Here is a 21953-nt window from a genome sequence, read left to right as displayed (position 1 = left end):
ACTGTAATGAATTAGTGCTGTAACCTGCTTGTCTCCCTCAGGATAGATAGGTTTAATCTATACTGTGGAACCTTCTAGACAAGTCAATACAGTTTCCAAGGAGACAAGCAGGTAGCCAACCCTCCATCAGAAAAGTTGTGCGTCTTTAAGTAAGGGAGGCACTGCAGGTGGAAGGACAGGATTGGCCAGTAGAGAACTCAATGCACCAACCAGGGCCAGGGCGTAGGTTTGCATAAGAACGGTGGGGACATATCACAACCAATATTTCTGGAAAACAAAATAGTCACTACCAATATTTGCCATTTCATTTGAATAAACAAAAATATAAATTTATTCCAATATTTTTCCAAACTGATAGTATTAATTTAGCACGTTTTATTTCACATTTTGTTTATTAGACGTTCTGAGATGTATTCAGTGATATGAAAACAAGGTTACCACTGCCACTATTTCATTGGCTGCAACAGAGTGATGTCATTAGTGGAGCCAGGAGCCGAAACTGTGAGGATTTCATCCTGCCCCTCCTACCTCTCCCTTCCCTGCGCCTTCTCTCCTTACCCTATTTTGTTTTTCCTGGGCGGACCCCAATCACTCACCTGCTGAGCTCCACTCCTGATCCTCGTCAACTAATCATCTCCAGCAATAAAAGACCTGCTGACCTGCTCTCCAGTGCCAGATCGTTCTGTCAACCAAGTGGTGAACTACTCAGGTTTTTGTGTTTTTGAGCATTTTGGAAGGTTTTTGACTCTTACCTGTTTACTTTTGTCCGTTCCCCAGTTCAACCGTTTTGGAGCCAGCCTCATCCTGTTACCACCTGTTCCGCAAGCCTCTGGTCAGCCTCTTCACCTTTGCACTTCAGCCAACCTGGACCAGTCCTACCTCCCCTGGAATCTATCCCCCTGTCCACAACTATTTTTGTTAATACTTTTGTTTCCCTCTGCATATTTGGGTCCGACCAGTGATTCCTTAACAGAAACTGGGGAAGCGGCAGGACAAGGACAGCACCCGAAGATGGTGGCTTGAGCAGGTGTGAGTGAAGATGCTGCGCACCAAACTTTTAAAAACTTTTCAGAAGGAACTTATTTGGCTTCATCTTCAATTAAACTTGACTTATAATGAGTTGCAGGGGGAAAAGAGCAACTATCGCCACAAGTGCACCTCCCAAACTGAGTCCTACTTGTGCACTGTGAACAGCTGAACTCTACTGACAATATTCCATGGAAAAATGTTTGGACATTACCTCACAAATATCTCATCACTGATAAGCAAAGGGAAATCTGCTCCAAATTTCTACATCACATCTACGTCCTCCAATCAGACCCATGCACGCAGTCCTCCAATCAGACCAATGCACGCAGTCTTCCAATCAGACTCATGCACGCAGTCCTCCAATCAGACTCATGCACGCAGTCCTCCAATCAGGCACATGCACGCAGTCCTCCAATCAGACCCCTGCACGCAGTCCTCTAATCAGACCCCTGCACGCAGTCCTCTAATTAGACCAATGAACGCAGTCCCCCAATCAGACCCATGCACGCAGTCCTCCAATCAGGCACATGCACACAGTCGTCCAGTCAGACCAATGCACAGTCTTCCAATCAGACCCATGCACGCAGTCCTCCAGTCAGACACATGCACGCAGTTTTCCAATCAGGCACATGCACACAGTCATCCAGTCAGACACACACACACAGTCGTCCAGTCAGACCAATGCACAGTCTTCCAATCAGACCTATGCACGCAGTCCTCCAATCAGGCACATGCACACAGTCGTCCAATCAGACCCATGCACACAGTCCTCCAATCAGACCAATGCACACAGTCCTCCAATCTGGCACATGCACGCAGTCCTCCAATCAGACCCATGCACGCAGTCCTCCAATCAGGCACATGCACACAGTCATCCAGTCAGACACACACACACAGTCGTCCAGTCAGACAATGCACAGTCTTCCAATCAGACCTATGCACGCAGTCCTCCAATCAGGCACATGCACATGCACACAGTCGTCCAATCAGACCCATGCACACAGTCCTCCAATCAGACATATGCACGCAGTCCTCCAATCAGACACATGCACGCAGTCCTCCAGTCAGGCACATGCACGCAGTTTTCCAATCAGACCCATGCACGCAGTCCTCCAATCAGGCACATGCACACAGTCGTCCAGTCAGACACACGCACACAGTCGTCCAGTCAGATCAATGCACAGTCGTCCAATCAGACCAATGCACACAGTCCTCCAATCAGACACATGCACACAGTCGTCCAATCAGACCCATGCACACAGTCCTCCAATCAGACCAATGCACACAGTCCTCCAATCAGACACATGCACGCAGTCCTCCAATCTGGCACATGCACGCAGTCCTCCAATCTGGCACATGCACGCAGTCCTCCAATCAGACACATGCACGCAGTCCTCCAGTCAGGCACATGCACACAGTCCTCCAATCAGACACATGCACGCAGTCCTCCAGTCAGACACATGCACACAGTCCTCCAGTCAGACACATGCACACAGTCCTCCAATCTGGCACATGCACACAGTCCTCCAATCAGACCCATGCACACAGTCCTCCAATCTGGCACATGCACGCAGTCCTCCAGTCATACACATGCACGCAGTCCTCCAATCAGACACATGCACGCAGTCCTCCAGTCATACACATGCACGCAGTCCTCCAATCAGACACATGCACGCAGTCCTCCAATCAGACACATGCACACAGTCCTCCAATCAGCACATGCACACAGTCCTCCAATCAGACCATGCACACAGTCCTCCAATCAGACACATGCACGCAGTCCTCCAGTCATACACATGCACGCAGTCCTCCAATCAGACACATGCACGCAGTCCTCCAATCAGACACATGCACACAGTCCTCCAATCAGGTGCAAGAGCTCACACAGCAAAGGTCCCATGTGGAGACAGGAAAGTTGAGCCACACATACAATATTTATTAAAATACCAAAGGAGGCTGTAACAAGGACTTTGAGCCAGAAAATTAACACAGCAATTTTGTGAACTTGTAATTCTCTTCATATAATTTAGGAAGTGTTCACAACTGTACAGAGTATCATGTGAGTAAACTTGAAATTACTTATTAATAACAGAAGAAAAAAAAAAAGGGAATTGCTGTAGTTTTTGGCTGATGTATGTTCTCTCTGGAGATTAAAACATACCTTCTCAGTGGGGTCTTAAAACCTGTTAACTCTATCATGTTCTAAAATTCATGTAATTATTGACTTAGGTTTATTCTTACAGATGTCTTTTTGTCCATAGACATTCATGTAATAGTCTATGCTCTTGTCTAGCAATGTTGTTGCCTTAAAAAAAAAAACATCCTGGTTTGGTTAGATTTCAGCGTGTTCTTCTGGTTAGAACAAAAGGATTCAGAGCCAAGATAAATAACACAGCCAAGGGTCACTCCTCCAGCACAATGGAAGGAAAAAGCCCCACCAAAAACAAGATCACCAAAACCAGCCAGATTTGCAAAACTGAAAAACAGAAGGTGGAGTCACAAAAAGCAGCAACAGAAATGTTTAGTATATTATTCACTTAACACAACTTTAAATACGGTATCTTAAATCTTTTATATAAAATTAATTCTTTAAGCCATGCTATAATGTTATCTCCTTAAAAACTTACCCAGAGTTGTGTTTTGTTTTATTCACACATGTTTGAGTAATCCTGCATTATTAGTCTGTGTATATCTCCCAGAGGTCAGGACTTGCAAGTTGTGGAGTTATACTGTAGTTGGACTCAAGTCAGACTTGAGTTACTATTATTAGGACTTGAGACTTGACTTGATAAAATGGAGTAAGACTTGGGATTTGACTTGGACTTGAAGGTCAGTGACTTTGGACTTGACATGGACTTGAGGCCTGTGACTTGAGAAGACTTGAGAAGCACTTTTAAATCTGAATTCTTTCTGTTCCAACTGTAATGATTCACACTAAGATCTTGTCAAGACATTTAAAAAGGAAACATTTACATTTCTACAACTCTTATATACGCTATAAATACTCAAATATAAATATACTATGACTTTTAAAAGAATAATTCAATTTAAAATTCATATAAATTGCAAAAATCTAAGTGACTTGAAATGACTTGAATCTCAAAGCAGACAACTTGGACCTGATTTGGACTTATGGAACAGTGACTTGAGACTCGACTTGGACTTGCCTGTATTTGACTTGGGACTCTACTTGGACTTGAGATTAAAGACTTGAGACTTACTTGAGACTTGCAAAACAATGACTTGGTCCCACCTCTGATATCTCCGAAGCTCAAAATGATCTGTTCCACCTTGTGATGTCATGAAGCAGTAGTTTTCAAGTTAACATTTTGACCTTTTGTTCAGTAGACATTGGCAATACCAGAACTGAAACTGTCCAAATGATTCTAGTGAAGGTGTATGGAGTTTAAAAACACAGTGGAGCACACTATCTCTATTACCACATGGCATCACAAAGTAGAACAGTGTCTTCAGTTTGAGAGACAAACCCAAATATGCTGGGTTTGTGTATTAACATGTGTGAATTAAACAAAACACAACTCCAGGTATGTTTTTTATGAGGTCACCACATTATAAAATGTATTTAAAAACTGTAATATGGGCCCTTTATTGTTTAACAGATGAATATATTTTCCTAGTTATGACTTGGCTTGGTTTGTGAAGAAAAAGTTTAATAACAAAAACTTGGAACAAACAGGAAGTAGCTGTGATCTGTCATCAAAAGAGACAATTTACACACAAGGAAGGCATTCTTTTGACAGATTAAACAACAATATAACAAAATAAAGATGTTGTCATTCATTTTTATTTGTCAATTTGCCCTTGTTAACATTATGGTTGCTAGGTAACAGTTACAGAATTAAGTTTACGCATGTCATATCTGCGGCTCATGTCAGGAAGTAAAATTGTAAAATGATAAACTTAACAAAAATCGCAAAAGTAGTAAAGCTTACACAATGTTTTTTTTAAATGAAATTAGCAGTCTAGTCTATGTGCACTTTTAATGTTATCCTATGTGCCAAAACAGATCCTGTACAAAAGCATGTTTATTTCTATCATAGTAGTCACATTGAGAAAGTACAAACTAAACAAATTAAGAGGATAAAATACATAAGGCACAATAAATTGCAAAAAAAAAAAAAAAAAAATTACATAGAATGTTTTTATTGTAAATTTTGTGTTTGAACAAATTTGTTTACGTATTCTTCGAGATTTGTTTGCATGGAATCACTAGTGAGCATGTTGTGAGGAACAATCCGCATGAACCAGTCCTGTAATTCAAAACACATATCACTTACAAATACAATCATATATCACATTTATATAATACATATACTATTGTCACGATACAAAATTTCAAACTTGATTTTGATACTAAGGAATAGACGTGATACCGATTCCAATAACACAATGATATGAATGAATGATTTAATTTAATTTAATAATTTCCACTGGTCTATGAGCTCTTACACTTGTTCTGATACAGCTCCAGATTATTAAGCCTATTCAGCAAAGTTAAATTTCTGTCCTGTGAAAGTGTTTTTTAGTATCGATACCTGCTCAAATTAGTTTCTAGTTTCGATATTATTTTTTGTATTGACTAGTATCTGATTTTGGATACTTTTAACAACCCTCATAATCATACAAATACTGTGCACACGGTTTATGGTTGTCATTTCACAAAAACAGAATTTGAAACTAGACTTCTAGACTTGACACAATTTGGGCGCAACTTCGATATGTTTTTATTTTATTTATCCCTTAAAGGAGCTACATAACTTTACTGGACCTGCCTGTCTCCATCGAGATGCTACTGCTTTGCCTGGAAATTGTGAATCTTTCTCTCCCATACGCCACGTGGACTGTGCCTCCTCCCTTATTTCCTGTGCCTCTAAGCCAGAACCAAAACCAGGTCTAAAACAGGACTAAACCAGGACTAAAATCAGTACTAAACCAGGTCTAGACCAGATCTACCCCAGATCTAAACCAGATCTAAAAACCAGAACTAAACCAGAACTAAAACCAGGATTAAACCAAGACTAAAATCAGTTCTAAACTAAAACTAAAATCAGTTCTATACCAGGACTAAAATAAGTTCTAAAACCAGATCTAAACCAGGACTAAATCGGGACTAAACCAGGACTAAACCAGGTCTAAACCAGGACTAAACTGGGACTAAACCAGGACTAAACCAGGACTAAACCAGGATTTAACCAGGACTAAACCAGGTCTAAACCAGGACTAAACTGGGACTAAACCAGGACTAAACCAGGATTTAACCAGGACCAAAACCAGGTCTAAACCGGGACTAAACCGGGACTAAACCAGGACTAAACCAGAATTTAACCAGGATTTAACCAGGACTAAACCAGGTCTAAACCGGGACTAAACCAGGACTAAACCAGGGCTAAACTAGGATTTAACCAGGACTAAACCAGGTCTAAACCGGGACTAAACCAGGACTAAACCAGGACTAAACCGGGACTAAACCGGGACTAAACCAGGACTAAACCAGGACTAAACCAGGACTAAACCAGGGACTAAACCGGGACTAAACCGGGACTAAACCAGGATTAACCAGGTCTAAACCAGGACTAAACCGGGACTAAATCGGGACTAAACCAGGACTAAACCGGGACTAAACTATCTCCCACACGCCGCCAGTCTGTGAAAATATTGTGCTGAAAAGAGCCCCCCTGTCCACGAAATATTGTCAGACATAAAACCATCGCTGGCATCTCTCTTGTCTCCATGGAGATTGATCATTTAAATCGTCTTATATTTGGCTATTTTTTATCTTATGTTGTTTTTTATTTCATTCACATTTTTAACAGACAAAACTTGCATATAGCTTGAGTTCTTCTCACACATAGAAAACACTCTGTTCCATCCTCTGATGTCATGTGGTGATAAAGGAGTTTAAACACTATGTTTTTAAAACTCCGTACACCTTCACAAGAATCATCTGGGTGATCAATCTCTGGGCCAATCTCTACTGAATTAAAGTTAAAAGGAAACTGTTAACTTGAAAACTACTACATGACATCAGAAGGTGGACTAGAACATTTTGAGGTTTGTTGATGCAGACAGACTAATAATACGGAATTGCTCAAACATGTGTGAATGAAACAAAACACAACCTCAGCTATGTTTTTAGTGAGATAGCAACATTCTGACATGGCTTAAAGCTCACGAGTCAATTTTGCATGATATAGGACCATTAGAACCTCAGTCTTACCACCAGTGTGTGGAGAATGGTTCCATTTATTCTCTCTCCAGCTCGGAGGTACTGCAGAGATGTGTTCACAAAGCCCTCAGGACTCAGGACAAAACAGTTGGTCTTCTGATAGTAACTCATTCGTGTGGAGACGCTGAACGGAGCAACAACCTCAAGAACAGTCAGACAAGTAAGGTTTATTTTAATGCTTCATGCAATGTGTAACTTTTCTGATGGAGAGTCCGTGAAATGCTTTTCCCCATTGAGATGTTATTGCTTTGTCTGGAATGTTTCACAGTATGGCATTAAACCTTTGTATCTTCATGGAGACCAAACTAGGCCAGGTTAAAGGTCAGATCTGTGGCGAGGCAACCCTGCTCACGGTCAGCATATATTTTTGAACAATAAAACCACCTATAATTCAATAAATGCAAGGTAGAGCTGTTTAAAGTCAGAGTGTGGAATATTCCAGGCAGAGCAGTGACATGTAGATGACAGACATAGTGCATCTTTAAAGGCACATTGCGTAACTTTTCTGGTGGTAGGCCCTCTGTATGCTTGTCTCTATGAAGATGCTATTGCTTTGTGAACTATTTTCTCATATTTTGTTTAAAAGTGAATGTGTATCTGCATAGACACATTTTTATCATGTTAAATGTTTTCATTTTGCTTTATTTGATTCATGTTGCTAGTAGTTTTGAGAAAATTTAACGTCAATTCTGGTGCTTTTGCCCACTATTTTACTTTTCATTACACCCCCGAGTCTGTTACAATCATTACAGCACTGAAGTATGTCTTTGGGGCGCAGATCTGGCCGAACTCATAAACTCATAAACTCATAAACTTCATAAATGTTTATCACACACCTGACCTATTGTGATTCAGATAGTTAACTCTCTCTCTCCCAGCCCCAATTCTCCTCTGGAGGTATTTTACTACATTACATTGCATCTCTGACATGTTAGTGCCATATGAACCATCTCGCACTCTGCGAACCTCAGGGACCAGCCTCCTACTGGTGCCCAGAGTCAGGACTAAACAAGGGGAGTCAGCGTTTCAGGTTCACGCAGCTAAAACCTGGAACAGTCTTCCTGAACATGTGAGACAGGCCTCTTCTTTGACGCTGTTTAAATCCACGCTCAAAACGGTTCTGTTTGACTGTGCATATGACTGGAAGGTTCTCATTCTGCACTCTTCTCTCTAATTTATGTCTCTCTTTTTTTATTTTAATCTTTATGAATATTTATGTTTTGATTTGTTTTTATTGTGATTTTAATGTATTTCTTATTCTGTAAAGCACTTTGAATTACTTTGTGTACGAATTGTGCTATACAAATAAACTTGCCTTGCCTTGCCTACTGCTATAGGCTCATGAAAGGATAACAACAGAGGTATGTGCTATACAGCAGAGTTATGGCATCTTCAATTTCAATTCAAAGTGCGTCCGAGGAACCGTTTTTAGGGAGAATTATGTGTCTTCTCTTCAGTGCGACCCTTCTGCCAAGCAAGAAAAGAAGCATTAAGCTGGAGTGAGTGCATTTGGCTGCAGTGTATATCGTCCTACTCTTATTTTTCTTACTGGTTAATGGCGGCTATTTACTTTTGCCTAAACATCCACATGGGAGAGTGTGAGGAACAGACACTACAGCCCCACTCATCAGAGCAGCAGGCACATAGAGACAACCCCAGGGCCCTTTCAGATTTAAGTCAGAGATAAGATTAAGACCAGTCTTATGACCAGCTGGTGCACTGGGCTCCTGGATCCTTCATTGCCGATCTGACTGGACCGAGACTTGGACCAGTTTCATCTTTCCATTTTAGACAATTATATATTTTTGGAGACAGAACCAACAGGACAGTGGATAACACACTCTGCTTCAGTCCTCTGGTGAAGGTAAGATGCTTGTTTTCGATAGTTTTGGGCAAATCTGCGGATGGAGCCTCACTGGTAAATAGTCTTATAGTGTTAATAGTTAAATAGTGCATAAATGAGCTTGTGGGTGTGACTGAGCTGCTCCGGTGTTTTCCCATGTGCTTTGTTGGAATGCCGCTGGTGCTGTGTGTTTGTGTGTTTGTGTTAGTTGAACTGCTGCGTAAATATTGCGTTTGGCTGTGCGTTGTGTTCTGATTGTGAAAACAAACACAGTGCAAGCGAAGGACAGGACCCCATTACAGGAGTGGCAAGGTTCTGCTCCAGGAAAGTTACATTGTGCACCTTTAATGAGACACTTGGTAATATAGTTAGTAATAAGTCATAGTCCCAAACTACAGATTTTAATTATGCTATCCATTTAAAGTGCATATTACAGATTTTAATTTATCTAATTATGACTTGGTTTGGTAGGATATAGTAGTACTTCTAATATTTCTCTACCTATTGATAATTTGCATCTGATGTGGTCAACATTCCCAGGGGGTGTGATGCTAACTGTAGGCATGCTCTGTCTGAGGCATGTTAGACTTAAATCTTTCATCTTTATGAACACATTAGTATGTCAAAATAATTGTCAAAATAGTTGTAAGATCATCTGAAAACTCAAGAAAAAATACATTTTTTTTTTTAAACAGCACATTTTCAGGAGCCTGTGACCAATACGAGTGAACATGATCCTTTTTAAGTGTTTTAGGTGTTTGAACGGTGAAAGTGACTATCTGAAAAACTGTTGGGTAATACTAGCTTGTGACTGTGATGGTATTTAAGAGCATAACATTTTTATAAAATCTGAAAAGTGTACTAAATAGCATCTTGTTGTTTCCAATGGTCTGTGTTCATTCCTGAATACTGGCCTTACGCTGCAAAACATGTGACGTCTCATTGACAACTAAAACATTTTTTTGTAAAAATACAAAAGAATCCCTACAAAATCTGACCTTTATGAAAGCTGTTGATGCCCTGTCAGCTAAAGACAGGCAGTTTGATTTCACAATAATGCATTCTGCAATCTATGGGAGAATTGTTTGTGGACTGGAGCTCCGGGAAGCGGCCACTAGTTGATCTCGCCCGCGGACAGAGGGGGGGTGTCTTTATCAGTTCTTTTTATAGATCCATGTTTGAGAGAGACTTGTTTAACAGCACAAATCAGCTCACGTTTAGTAGTTCCAGCTCAATCAGTTCTTTATAGTCAGACAGTGTTAAAATAAAGCTCAGATTAAAGTCTAAAAAGGTCTTAGACAGAGCAGAGCCTACAGTTAGCATCACATGTTGATGACATAAGCTGCAATGTATCAATACAACAATATAATCATTCTTTATTCAGTGCAAGCAGACACATTGGCAGAATTACCTGTATAATGATTCCTTTGTCTTTGTATTCGATTTGAAGAGCTTGAGAAAACCTTTCAACAAAGATCTGCCGAAGTGCAAATAAAATGAGACACTAAACACAATTGTAATGGAATTATAATTATTTTCAAACCTTAGTTCCTGAATACAAGACATAGAGAGGAAGAGGGACACAAGTCACGCCTGATGAGATGTTGATTATAACTCCTTTTCCCCTGGTCACACACAAAGCACACGCAACATTAGAGACACTCACAGAGACATACATGACCAGGCAAAAGTTTGATCACACCCTCTCATTCTTGTTATTTTTTTACCACTTTTTACATTTTATACACATACAGAAAACATCAAATATATGAAGTTAGATAGATGGATTTCTGTAGCAAAGAAAATAAAAACAACACTATTTAACTTTTTCTCTTTAATAATTCCTTATATCTTACTACATATACTTGACTTCTCCTGTATGTATCTTTATGAGATGGTGTGTCCAAACTTTTGATTGGTAGTGTATATTTAATGAATGAATAAATTAATTTACCAACCGGTCCACCATTCCAGGTAAAATTACTTTGCACATCTGGAAGAAAATAATCATAAAATAAATGTGCAATAAGAATGTATTTGTAGGTCCTAAATTACAGAAAATTTACTCTTGTGAACTTTAATCCATTATGTAATGTTGTTACAACCCCAAAAACAAACTTGGACTTTATTAGTTTGTCTACATCTTCATAAATAAACATACATAAAGTTCAGTAGTACAGATTGGAAATTAGAGGGCTGAAATTATCCAAATTTTTCTAGTGAAGGTGTATGGAGTGGCACATTTTCTGTATTACCACATGAAAAGTATGTGCAAGATTTGTGTGTTAAACATGTGGGAATGAAACAAAATTCCAACTCCAGGTATGACTTTGATGAGGAAACAACTGTATAACATAGATCAGAAAATAACTTTTGTGTCTTACCTTAGCCATAGTCTTCACATTACAAGTAATCGTATTGAAAATGTCCTAAAATATAAAAAAGACCGTTTTTAAGTCAGCTTGATTTTATTTAAAACTCATTAAAGGGGCATTATGTAACTTTTCTGGTGCTAGGTCTGGCCTGATTCATCAGCCCGTTTTACTTCGTTTCACTTCATACAAACCGTCTGACCTTGCAGCCTTAGCCTTAGATTTTGTTCGCTCAACAGTAGGAAGGCAATTTTTTATCATGTAACCAATCACTGCTGTTTGGCAGTCACGTACATAATGCGCCACTAACAGGGCTAACTGGTATATAAAGCTTTTCCCAAATCCTATAAGAAGAAGGACAATAACGTCTTTCCCCTTGATAAAATTCACCAAACATTCTCTTTGTTCCGACTTTAAATCCTCGATCTCAGGAAACATTAACAACACTGAATATATCACATATCACATCGCTGATTGGCTGGTGCCTGAACTTGCATTTCAGGGGTTTTGCGAACCGTCTATTGTATTTTGATTCCTGACCTAGTTGCTGGAGAGAAATGAAACTGAGTGGAGGCACTAAGTGGCGCCAGCCTGACTATATCACCTCCTCACCATAACCTAGAATCTACAAGATACAGTATCACGTAGCTTACATTTAATCAGTTAGAGGAGTTTTTATTGCCCCAAAATACTTTATAAAACATGCATTCTTACTGAACAAATCTGACCTGTAACATGACCTGGGAGCATAAACTGGTTGTGTTTGTGAAGATAAATGTTTATCTGTGGAAGATTCTAGGCAAAGCAATAGTGTCTCCATGGAGACAGATATGTAGCATACCCTCCTACAGAAATGTTACATCGTGCCCCTTTAATTGCATAGTTTTCAGATACCTGGTAAAGATTTTTAGATGCCAAGAACTTCGTTGGTGCTGGATTTGTCAATATAGCCACATTATTCACTAAAAAGAGTTGCATTATAGGGTGTAGGTTTGTTTTATTTGAATTTTTTTGGATTGGAAAATGTCTCACCCAAAACTCCAATGTTCATGTCCTTTAGTTCATCCTCAATGCAATTAACAGCATCAGCTTTGGTAAAGTCGGCCACGAGAACTTTGACTTTCCGGCCAGTGGTTTTAGCTGTACAGAAGTATGAGTAGAAGTTATAGTTATTTTGTTGATTAAATGTAGAATCAATTTGTCCTTGCATAGGAACATTCTATGACAAATGTGCTGCATAAGGATTGCTTGATGGTAAATCTACACTTCTAAAGCTGCATTTACTCAAGTATGTGTAAGTTATTTTTAATTTCTGATTCCTGTTGCAGGACAGCCCAAACATAGGTTAAAATATAGGCATGTATTACATTGCAGTTCTTTTTTTAATCAGTAGTAGCAGAGCAGACTCTCCTCTCCACAGACTTACTTTTATCTTTATAAGGAGCATTTGAGCTCTGAGTATTTATACAGAAATACAAGTTACATACATATCAAAGTAGAGTGACACTTGTTTCAGAAGCTGTGCTAAATTAAAATACATTTGAGGACAGCTAAGACAACACAGAGCCTCCTGTAGGGTGGGGACAGTGCTGAGTCTTTACACAGGTCTGGTCTCAGATAGAAATCACATTCATTCACACAAAGACAGATTGAGAGAAATCTTTCCACAATATAAATTTTCATCACAGTTCTATGTCCTATCTTTTTATGAGAATAAATACTTCTGTCCATTTTATTGTGATAATCCAGTGCAAAAATAAGAGAAGGCCCAGTAAACCAATTTGTAAATAGACTATCATTAAAAGGCCTTAACTGCAACAAATAAGTCAATATAGTTATTATGCATTTAAAGATGCATTGTGTAACTTTTCTGATGGAGGGTCCGTCATTTGTTTGTTTCCAGGGATATGTCATTGCTCTGCCCGGAATGTTCCACACTATGATATTAAACAGCTCTATCTTACTTAAATTACAGTTTGTTTGTTAAATACCTAGAAAATAAGACATTTTGATTGTGAGCGGTGTTGCCTCTCCATAGATCTGACCTGTAACTTGGTCTGATTTGGTCCCCATGAAGATAGAAAGGTTTAACACTGTACTATGCAACATTCCAGACAAAGCAATGACATCTCCATGGAGAATAGTATTTGATGGGCCCTCCACTGGCAAAGTTACACAATGCACCTTTAAGTCGGAAAGCAGAGGCCCAAAAGTTAAAACAGTGCATGTTGTAGGGAACCAGCACTCAGGAACATCATACAATAGGTCAGTATACAGACACAAACTTACCAATCTCCTTTGCCACTATGTCCAGTTTCTCTTTGGTTCTGCTTATGATCACCACATTCATCCCTCGCTCTGCCAACTGTACAGAAAACAACATTTCAGATTTAAATGTGCAGTATGTAACTTTCCCGATGGGTATTCCAGCACCTGCTTGTTTTCATGGAGATGTTATTCCTTTTCCTGGAACAGTACAGCATTTTACTTATTTAATTTGTATTTACTCAGTTAAAATACTTTAAAACATGCTTACAGTGAGTGAGATTGACTCAGATCTGACCTAATTTGATAGTCAAAACAGAACTGTCTCCATGAAAATAAGCAGGTGGCAGACACTTCACCAGAAAAGTTACATAATGCACTTAAAAACATGAATATATATCTTGCTAAATACTTACAGCAAATGCATATGCCCTGCCTATCCCCTCTGAGGCACCAGTCACAACTGAAACACAATTAAAGGTCCTATATTATGCAAAATTGACTCATGTGACCTTTAAGTCAAGTTTATAATGTTGCTGCCTCATCAAAAACATGGCTGGAGTTATGTTTTGTTTCACTCACACATGTTTGCGTAACCCTGCTTTATCAGTCAGCATCTCCAAAGTTCAAAATGATCCACCAAAATCCATCTTGTGATGTCATGTAGTGGTAGCTGTTAACAGCTAGCTCTTACCTGTCGTTCAATAAAGATGGACAATTCCACATCTGAAATCATCCAAATGATTCTAGTGAAAATGTATGGAGTTTAAAAACACAGAGCTCTTCCTGTTTTCTAACATCACAAGGTGCAACAGAATGTTTTCCTTTTGAGAGAAGAGCACAGTAAATATGCACTAAACTTCATGTATGCTTCTGATGAGGAAACATTCTAACATAGATCTTAATATAGGCACAGCTGTCATTGAATAGTGAGCAGTGTTACATATTAACACTATCTCTAAAGTCCTGCACCTCAGCTCTCGTTTAGACTGAGCATGGATTGTGCTTCATTTAAAGGGCCCATCTCATGCAAAATAACTCTTTTGTTGTATCATTGTATCTTCTGCACATATACAAGCACAATTTGGGTTTTGGAACATCCATTACACAATAGTTACTGATCTTACTGATCTTACTGATCTTACTGATCTTACTGATCTTACTGATCTTACTGATCTTATTGAGTTCTTGGAGGCAGTCACAGACCATGAACTATGAAGTATGAAAGGCCAGCTATTGCTCATCCCCCTGTCTGTCTTGAGAAAGCACAGGCTCCTCCGCCCATCTCAGGGAGGGAGGGGGAGACAGGTGTGCACCCTGATAGCGGTAGGAATAAACTTTTATTCATCATGGCGATACAGCACGTTCAGCCGCATGTGTTGGACCCGGAATCGGATGAGGACTTGGAGGTGCACGAAGCTCAAGCACCGTGTCGGCGTCAGGTGAACATTACTGATTGGTAAAGTATTAATAAACGCTAGTAGATAAACTTATTGTGTCGTGTACCCTGCAATGTATAACAATACACTGAGGTGGGTGGGTGGGGGGCGGGTGCGAAGCACTTTCTGCTACATCAAACGCGTCATAGGTGTAGCTGGCCGTGTCATCGTTGTAGCAGCTTCAGTTCGTTGTCATGTGGGAGGGTGGCAGAAATATGCTGCAATTTGTTAAAAAAACACCGAATCAATCTAAAAACCACTTCGGCTACATATACAAGGCCCAGTCATCACTCTTAGAAGGTAGAAAGCTCTGAAAAGTTGATTTTGCATGAGATGGGCCCTTTAACATCTAATTGACTCATCTTGTCTTGATGCAATTTTACACAGTGTTCCAGGGGTTAAACTGGGTTAAACTGTTATAACTGTAGGAGTGGAGATTGACTTTTTAATAGTACAAGAAATGACAGTGTGTGCCTTTCACCAGAACACTTACTCTTTAACACAGTGTGTAGTGCATTCATATGCAACTAAGAACAAATACATTGAAAAAAGTGGATAAAAGCTGCCTCTATGTTGACCACAAGTAAAGTTAGCCCATACTCCATACAACTTTCTATAGCTCGCTCTTGTGTAATAGATAATCTGATGTCATGTTAGTCATAATTTCATTTTTGCACTTTCTCCTTATGACCTCTTGTATATGAGATCTATTTTTGTATTTCTATTTTTCTACATTTTATTTTTATTTATACATTAAATTTTGCCTTATTCAACAGTCATTTGCTATTTTTTTAACTATTTATTTAGAATTTATTATTACCATAAATATTTTACTTATTATTAGGGACAATAACGGAAATATCATGATATAGTATTGTCAAAAGTCTCACAATAATATCTTGGGCTGTCATAATATATCGAATCACAAGTTTTATAGTTGCAACAGTTTATAAACATCGGGAACTACATCTCCCATGATTCATTTCAGTGCAGACAACATGAAGAAATATGTTTTTTACTTGAATTCTTAGGATTATGACAGTAATAATTCACACCAAAATCTATTTCTTACAATTATCAGCCTCTTCAAAATATCGCAATAAATATGGTGAGATGTATATCGTGATAATATCGTACCGTGAGATTTGGATATCATTACATCCCTAGTTATTATAATATATTGTGACGTGTGAGCTACTGTGTCCAAATAGTTTCTCTTGTGGATCAGTAAAGTTTCATAATAATTTCTATAGTGAACAAGTCATGTTTTAGGTGCTTTGTAATAGCTTTAATAGTGGAATAATTATGTAATCTGAACTTCCAGACATGCCGAGACAGATACAGCTCTACCCTAATAAAGTTTTCCTTCACAAAAAGAAAGGGCAGATGTTTGGTTATGATGCTAATCCCTCTTTTCCTGTAATTTAGTCACAATTTCTTGACTATCATTGTATTTCTCAGTTTAATATCAAGGTGGAGGCCAGAAACTTTTGTCCTTTAACTGTCAGTATACCTTTATAATCCAGGATTACTGAAACGTGAATGAATGAATGAAACAAAAACACAACTTCAGATATGATTTTGATGAGGACACAACATTATAACATGGATTAAAGATAAATATAGTCAATTTGCATAACATAGGATCTTTAAATCACATTAAAACATCTGTATTTTTTTAAAATTCTTTTTTAATTTACTTCTTTAGGACAGTTATTGTTGTCAGGTCCTACATATATATTCACAAACATATATATTTACACACACACACAGATACATACACATATACAAGAGTATTTGTTTGCATTTGAATCTCTAAAAAGTTTCTACAATGAAATCTCTGACCATAATCCTCTGAACAAAACCTACGTCGTATTTTTTAACTTTTGCTTCAATAAAAATATGTTTTTGAAAATGCCTCAAAAGCTTCCCACTGTCCAGGCGGTGCTAGGCTCTTGTTCACTTTTGCCCATGCTAATTTAATTTGGATCTGAATTAAAAGCACTTATTCAGCTTGTGTGCAGAGAAAGAATGCAGGGAGACAGTGGGATTTCTTGAGGCTGGTACATACTGTTCTGATGGCTGCTTTCCTCTGTGCCGGAATGGAATGAGAGCGGACTTAGGAAAGAAAGGCGATGGATCCGAGTGCTTTCTCAGTGTGGGAGAGTAGGAGCTTTTAATGAAACTCACTTAAGTAGGACCACCCTGTGAACAGAGGGGGGCACTCTCCTGGGAGAACTGCAGCAGCCCTATTGTGTCAGTGGGCCTGCATAAATCAAATCTATGCCAGTCTGAATCACAATAGGTCAGGTGTGTGATCAGTGTTTATGAAGACCAATCACTTGATCTGAGTATGCCCTGACCTATGCCGCCAAGTCCTACTTCATGTCTGTAATGTAAAGTAATGGGCAGAAGCGTTGGATTTGACATAAAATTTTCTCAAAACTTCAGGCTCTCCTATAGAACTACACTGAGTTCGCTCTGGCCCAGTTCACTCAAAGATCAAGCACATGAATCAAATACAGTGATATGACCACATTTAGCATTATTAAAACATGTCTATGCAGATACAAGTTCACTTTTAAACAAAATATGAAACATATAGCCTATTACAAAATAACAACTTTATTCATTTTTATTTAGGTTATTTAGGTTAGAGAGTGTGGTGTACTTGCACCCTTTATTGATCAGCTGCCACTGCTGAGTAGAGATAAGCAATTCCAAAGCCGAAAATGATCTAAATGATTCTAGTGAAGGTGTATGTAGTTTAAAAACACAGTGGAGAGCTTCCTGTATTACCACACAGCATCTTAAGGTGGAACAGAGTCTTTTCTGTTTGAGAGAAGAACTGTAAATATGTAGGGTTTTTGTTAAATATGTGTGAAAAAACAAAACACAACTCCTGGTATTTTTTTGATGACACAGATAAAAGAATAGCATCATATGGGCTGTTTAAATAGAGGAAAAGCGTGAAGTCTTGACTGGCCGAGGGATTAAGTGTGTCAATAGATATTCACCAAGTTAACACAGCACCAGGCCATGAATAGAGAGAGTGCTTTCCTTTGACCACTGCAGCTACCCTTACAAGTGGTCCTGCATTTTGAGCTAATCTATTCTCAGCAATAGTTTTGTTTTTGTTTTTCCCATTGCTGGGCTTTAAGAATAATGTTAAAAGGCAGTTTTTTGTTATGATCACAGACTGTATAAAGAAGTGGACAAAAGGCATTCAAATCGAGCCAAATGAAGTTCCCCGAGGCAAACAGTTATGTGAATTTGAAGGTCCACATTAGGGAGAGGAATTTAGACAAAATAACTAAATAAAAACACCAGGGTTATGTAGAGCGTGTTAATACAAACATTTATATATACAATCTATGGTTATGATATACGAAGCTAATGTTAATAGAACTCATCAGCTTAAAGATTTGTGTGTTTACCTTTTAGATATTTCATGGTAAAGTACAATGTATTCAACAGGGAAGTCTTTCTCTGCCTTGCAACCCCGTAGAGTACTGTCACATTCTAGGATCTGAAAACCACCAATTGGGGCAGGACAAAATGAAGTGTGAAAATGGGGGTGAAGAGGGGGTAAAAACATTCAAGGCCAGGAATTTAACCCACATCTCTTGAGACCAGCAGAGAACCTGGTGTATGGCCTGCAGCTTAGACTATCATGAAGCGCTCAGCAACAGATTCCAGTTGCATGTGCATGTAATCACTTGAACAGAAATATTGCCAGATTTTATGACACCCACAAATAGTAACTAAACTCAATTTCATATTAAGTAATTAAATGAATACACAAACAAACAGGCATAAGTAGTCAGCATCACAAACCTTTGCCTCAAAGGTATATAAATCTGTCTGTGCATATTAGGTAAGAAAACACTCTAAAGGAAAACATGTCCAAATTAAAGCTGCAAGCGGCATCGAACAGCTCTCAAGGGTCGTGCTTCATACTCAGCCAACCCACCACTCCCTCAGGACGGTGCTGACTCGCAACTTGTCTCTGTGCGATTGTGACTTTAGACAAAAGTCCACACACAGTGGAAGAGCTGACAGGCTAATATAGAAAAACATAGATGATTTCAGGCACTGCAATGGCAATGCCTGACTTTTTTGATTGGAATGACCTGAAGAGTCACTGTGCCAAATTTCACATTCTTCAGTAAAACCAATACGATGTTGTATTAATTTGAAATGGAAGAAAATTTGGAAATTTGGCCATTAAATAACACAATACCACTTGCAGCTTTAATTTGTTAATTTATGTCTTATTTGGGCTGTACTCTTCACTAAACACACAAAGTCAGCACACATTGGAGATGCTGATGTGCTAACATATATAAACATAGGTAGTTTGGGACATTGTCATGGCAACACCATGCACAATACTACTTCGGACCTCTGGACTATTTTCACTTGAGTGACCTGAAGAATCACTACACCCTATAGGTGCTCAGGCCTAACAACATATGAACCAGATAAACTTCTTAACTTTTCTTCACATTGCCAGAGATGCAGCTGTTATGATATAAATTTCAAGTACAGACTAATACTGGTAGGCTATCTCAATTTCACCTTAGTAAAGCATTAGTTAAAATATTATATATTAAACCAAAATAGCTTATTATTACTTATTAACGTCATTAAGAGGTATAACTGCTTGCTCAGTGTCCCATGTACTCACCTGCCCACTCTCCCATTGAGGTGAAAAAAGACTTTGGCAGAGGAAAAAATAATTTAGGAAAAAGGATCCTGCTGAAAAGTATTAGTTTTACTCCATAGTACAGGACCACTGCAGCGCCCAGAGATATGCATGAGAATTCCCAGAAGTCCATACTGCAAACTGGGAGCTAGGAGCAGATAACTAGCTGTGCTGAGCTTTTACTGGACTAAAGTTTAGTGGAGCAAGAATTCTAAACTGAGTGACTATGAGGACACTCCCATTTGGATTACACACATGCACTCAGCACCAGCACACACACATACACACACATACAGACACACTCACTAGTTTTAATAGGACACAGTGGAGATTTCCTGCTCCAGGTTTTAAGGGCCCATATTATGCTATTTTCTGATCCGTGTTATAACGTTGTTTTCTTCCTTCCTTCCTTCCTTCCTACTTGAGCTGCGATTTATTTTATTCACACATGTTTAACACACATGAGTTTTATTCTCAAACAGAAAACACTCCACCAGCTTGTGATGTTATATGGTAATACAACATGTGCACTACTGTGTTTTTAAACTCCACAGGTTGGATTTCTGGAGACGTGAGGAGGAGGAGGAGGAGGAGGAGAGGAGGTGAACCAGTGATCAGAGCCAAATGCAGAGACAGCAGAACAGAGGAGAGGTGAGCAAAGAGGAGAGGTGAGTGGAGGTTGAGCACAGGTAGACCACTTTAAGCCTCAGTGTACTGACTTTAAAGCAACACACCTTTTAGCCTCTCCACTCTCCTCTGATGGTTTTGTTTTTTGTGTAGAATGAGGGGGACCATCCAAGGCCCCACTTCCTTCTGAATGGTTGCAACTGTTTACATTTCCATCTTCACCCCGTATGAGGTGTCATTCATGATCCATGAGGTGATGGTGAGGCCCACTCTGGCAGCTGACTTGGTCATGGAAAGCCTCTTTGTGCTGGGTGAGTACCAATGTAAAGTTACATAGTGCACCTTTAAAAATGTCATATCTGAAATAGTGCATGGTTTGTGTTGCGCTTTTAAAGGGACAGTTTGGAATTTTGGACATAGGACCTCATTTCCTAGTGAGCCAGAGTGTTGGAGATGTGTGGAAACATGTTTTGAAATAATCCATCCAGTCCTTGTATTTGCAGAGGTCGCTGGTGCTAGGCTAGCGTAAGTCAATGGCCATAGTTAGCCTGCCACTAAAAACAGTCTTACCCACTTCACAAAACACCCAAAGCAAATCTATTATTATACCAGACTGCCAGTGTGCATGTCTGTGTTGATACAATAATTTTAGAAGTAAAACTAGCCTTGTATCCCATGAATCGTCGCATGTTGAGGGACTATTTTCTCAGCAGCAGCGGAATTTTACTCTGCTCTAGTTAGCTGTGATGATAAAACAGGTGCCAGTAGTAGAACTTGCTGCTCCTGCTCAGACATAAATCCTTTAAATGCAAGGTTGGTGAAGGAAGTATTATCCTAAATTTATGCACAACGTACAAGAGCGATGCAGGTGAGGTGGTTGACGTGCGGCTCATTGGAAATCAGCTGGAAAGTCCCCCTTGAATTGTACCCTTTATGAAACTATGTTAGTTAATCTATATACTATATATTTAAAAAAAAAAAAAAAGTCACTATATATATTGTATTAATTACACATGCAAGTTACAGTATATCTCAACACATTTGTGAGCAAAAGCAAGTATTCTGATTTGGGAAGGATGATCACCCTGCTTATATCCCCTGTTGCATGACATGATACCTGACATGAATTGATTATGTTCATGACAAGCAGGTAAGGAAATAATTCATATTTCTTCCCAAATCAACAGTTACAGACGCTACAGGACATGGGGAACAAGAAAAAAATATTTAAAATATGATTTCTCTGTAAACTTCTGCGAGCAAATGAGGATTATCTTGATATTATAGACTGAAAAAAATGTGTGCCACTTCTGGAATGTTGTTCAAATGACATAAACAAGGCCTGACATTTGGTCTCACTACATTCACATTTCATTTTATTATGATATAGAATGCTGATTTTCAACCTCAATACATCAGAGTG

At 39.0% G+C, this 21953-nt stretch overlaps 1 protein-coding gene across 1 annotated transcript; it reads right to left on the bottom strand.

Moving 5' to 3' along the window:
* Positions 1-4826: 4826 nt before the first annotated feature.
* On the bottom strand, positions 4827-20060 carry hsd17b3 (hydroxysteroid (17-beta) dehydrogenase 3). The gene is made up of 11 exons (XM_055161737.1): positions 19886-20060; positions 14173-14219; positions 13781-13856; positions 12524-12631; positions 12386-12453; positions 11504-11548; positions 11078-11112; positions 10663-10744; positions 10531-10596; positions 7268-7417; positions 4827-5300 (listed from the first exon to the last, which is right to left on the bottom strand). The coding sequence occupies exons 1-11, from the start codon at positions 20034-20036 to the stop codon at positions 5193-5195; spliced, it is 936 nt and encodes a 311-aa protein (XP_055017712.1). The 5' UTR covers positions 20037-20060; the 3' UTR covers positions 4827-5192.
* Positions 20061-21953: the final 1893 nt, after the last annotated feature.

The sequence above is a fragment of the Boleophthalmus pectinirostris genome, unplaced genomic scaffold (genome assembly GCF_026225935.1).
Source record: "Boleophthalmus pectinirostris isolate CB_2022bp ecotype Guang Dong unplaced genomic scaffold, ASM2622593v1 HiC_scaffold_4, whole genome shotgun sequence".
Lineage (NCBI taxonomy): Eukaryota > Metazoa > Chordata > Actinopteri > Gobiiformes > Gobiidae > Boleophthalmus > Boleophthalmus pectinirostris.
The sequence above is the reverse complement of the archived record's forward strand: the minus strand, read 5'-3'. Positions and strand labels throughout refer to the sequence as shown.

What these genes read in the sequence shown, in the direction of transcription:
- hsd17b3 (XM_055161737.1), bottom strand. Translation starts at nt 20,036, where the DNA reads ATGGACTTCTGGGAATTCTCATGCATATCTCTGGGCGCTGCAGTGGTC. An exon ending in TTACCTGGAATGGTGGACCG is followed by an intron (nt 10,745 to 11,077) that starts GTTGGTAAATTA and finishes GTGTGTGACCAG; the next exon opens with GGGAAAAGGAGTTATAATCA. An exon ending in TCTTGTATTCAGGAACTAAG is followed by an intron (nt 10,597 to 10,662) that starts GTTTGAAAATAA and finishes GCACTTCGGCAG; the next exon opens with ATCTTTGTTGAAAGGTTTTC.